At 56.4% G+C, this 2,806-nt stretch overlaps 1 protein-coding gene across 1 annotated transcript; it reads left to right on the forward strand.

Annotated features, from left to right (window-relative positions):
* Nucleotides 1-531: 531 nt before the first annotated feature.
* LOC113941994 (ATP-dependent DNA helicase Q4-like) lies at nt 532-2,296 on the forward strand (the record flags this gene model as incomplete). Its single annotated transcript, XM_027633129.1, has 3 exons — nt 532-673; nt 1,969-2,061; nt 2,160-2,296. Coding segments are annotated over 3 exons (372 nt in total), but the record flags the coding sequence as incomplete, so codon positions are not given.
* Nucleotides 2,297-2,806: the final 510 nt, after the last annotated feature.

Here is a 2,806-nt window from a genome sequence, read left to right on the forward strand (position 1 = left end):
TTGGGAATGAGCTGGGAATGATCAGGGAAGAGATTCCCATTGGGAATGAGGTTGGAATTTTTAGGGAAGAGATTCCCATTCCCACCAGAGGGGGGGGGGGGTTGAAAAAGGAGGGATTTGGGACTGGAAAAGTTGGAATTTTTGGGGCCCTGAAATGGGGGATTCGGCCCCAAAAATGAGGATTTGTCTCCTGAAAACGGGATTTTCAACCCTAAAACTGTGATTTTTCTCCCCTAAAAACTGACATTGGGCCCCAAAAACAGGGATTTTACCCCCAAAAATGTGGATTTTCCTTCTAAAAACCTAATTTTTAAACCGAAAAACGTGATTTTTCTTCCCCAAAAATTGACGTCGGGCCCCAAAAACGGGGATTTTTCTCCTAAAAATGGGGATTTTCCTCCTAAAAACGGGGATTTTTTCTCCTAAAAACACAAATTCGGGCTCCTCAAACCCTTCATTTGGAGCCTCCGGCGCCCGGGAAATCGGGAAAACCCCCCTTTGGATCCCGACCCTTCCCCTCCCCCCTCCCAGGCGGCGGATCCGACCCCCCGGAATCCTCCCGGAACCTTCTGGAAGCGGCTCCTCTCCCGGATATCCCGGAATTCCAGCCCTGCCCCCCCCCCGGCGCCCGTGGAGCCGCTTTACAGCCCCGGACCGGATGGGACTGTGCCAGGTGAAAACCGGGAATGGGGGCTCCGGCTGGGAATTCGGGGGAATATCCCGGTGTCCCAGATCCGGGGCCTTCCCATCCCATTAACCACTGATCCCAAATCCCAGTGTTCCCAGATCCAGGGCCTTCCCATCCCATTAACCAGTGATCCCAGATCCCACTGATCCCAGACCCCGGTGTTCCCAGTTCCAAGTCCTTCCCATCCCATTTCCTTCGGGTGATCCTAAATCCCGGTGTTCCCAGATCCAGGTCCTTCCCATCCCGTCTCCATCCAGTGATCCCAAATCCCAGTGTTCCCTGATCCAGGTCCTTCCCATCCCATTAACCAGTGATCCCAAATCCCAGTGTCCCAGATCCAGGTCCTTCCCATCCCATCTCCATCCAGTGATCCCACATCCCAGTGTCCCAGTTCCAAGTCCCTCCCATCCCATTTCCATCCGGTGATCCTAAATCCCAGTGTTCCCAGATCCAGGTCCTTCCCATCCCATTAACCACTGATCCCAGATCCTGGTGTTCCCAGATCCAGGTCCTTCCCATCCCGTCTCCATCCAGTGATCCCAAATCCCAGTGTTCCCTGATCCAGGTCCTTCCCATCCTGTTAACCACTGATCCCAAATCCCAGTGTCCCAGCTCTGGGTCCTTCCCATCCCATTAGCCAGTGATCCCAGATCCCAATGTCCCAGATCCAGGTCCATCCCATCCCATTTCCATCCAGTGATCCCAGATCCCAGTGTCCCAGATCCAGGTCCTTCCCATCCCGTCTCCATCCAGTGATCCCAAATCCCAATATCCCAGATCCAGACCCTTCCCATCCCATTAACCAGTGCTCCCAAATCCCAATATCCCAGCTCTGGGTCCTTCCCATCCTGTTATCCACTGATCCCAGATCCTGGTGTTCCCAGTTCCAAATCCTTCCCATCCCATTAACCAGTGATCCCAGATCCCAGTGTTCCCAGATCCAGGTCCTTCCCATCCCATTAACTGGAGTCCCAGTTTTCCGGGTCCTTCCCATCCCATCTCTATCCAGTGATCCCAAATCCCAACATCCCAGCTCTGGGTCCTTCCCATCCCATTAACTGGAGTCCAAGTGTCCCAGATCCAAGTGCTTCCCATCCCATCTCCATCCAGTGATCCCAAATCCCAGTATCCCAGCTCCAGGCCCTTCCCACCCCATTAACCAGTGCTCCCAGTATCCCAATATCCCAACTCCTTCCCACCCCACCTCCATCCCATGGTACCTCCCGGGGGATCCAATCCCAACCCCTGCCCCTCCCATTTCCATGGATTCCCTCCCTCAGATCCCCCGGCGGAGGTTCTGGAAGCGCTGCGGGATTTGGGACACTCCTCCTTCCGCCCGGGCCAGGCCGCCGCCGTCATGCGGATCCTCTGCGGTGGGAATCCCTTCCCGAACCTCTTTTATCCCGACCTTCTCCTTTTCCCGGGAATTCAGCCTTCCGGGAATCCCCGATTTTCCCCTCCCCCCACTCAGGGTTATCCACGCTCGTGGTACTTCCCACGGGAACGGGAAAATCCCTGTGCTACCAGCTCCCGGCCCTCCTGTACCACCGGAATTCCGGGGCCCTCACCCTCGTCGTGTCCCCCCTCGTGTCCCTCATGGATGACCAGGTATCCGGGACGGAATATCCCGGGTTTTTCCCTGAGGATTCCGGCCCGGCTGGAGAGCGCAGGGAGGGCGCGGAATTGTCCCCCGGGGCCGGGAGAGGTGGTGGGGGTGGAGCTGGATCCAGGGGGGATCTGGGATCTGGGGTTGGATCTGGGGTTGGATTCGGGATCTGGGGTTGGATTCGGGATCTGGGGTTGGATCCGGGGTTGGATTTGGGGTTGGATTCGGGATCTGGGGTTGGATCCGGGGTTGGATCTGGGGTTGGATCCAGGATCCGGAGTCTGAGGTTGGATCTGGGGTTGGATCTGGGATCTGGGGTTGGATCCGAGGTTGGATCCGGGGTTGGATCCGGGGTTGGATCCGGGGTTGGATCTGGGCTTGGATCCAGGATCTGGGGTTGGATCCAGGGTTGGATCTGGGGTTGGATCTGGAATTAGATTTCAGTTGGATCCGGGGTTGGATCCGGGATCTGGGGTTGGATCCAGGATTGGATTTGGGGTTGGATCTGGGAT

This window comes from Corapipo altera, unplaced genomic scaffold (assembly GCF_003945725.1).
Source record: "Corapipo altera isolate COAL_440 unplaced genomic scaffold, ASM394572v1 130823, whole genome shotgun sequence".
NCBI classification, from domain to species: domain Eukaryota; kingdom Metazoa; phylum Chordata; class Aves; order Passeriformes; family Pipridae; genus Corapipo; species Corapipo altera.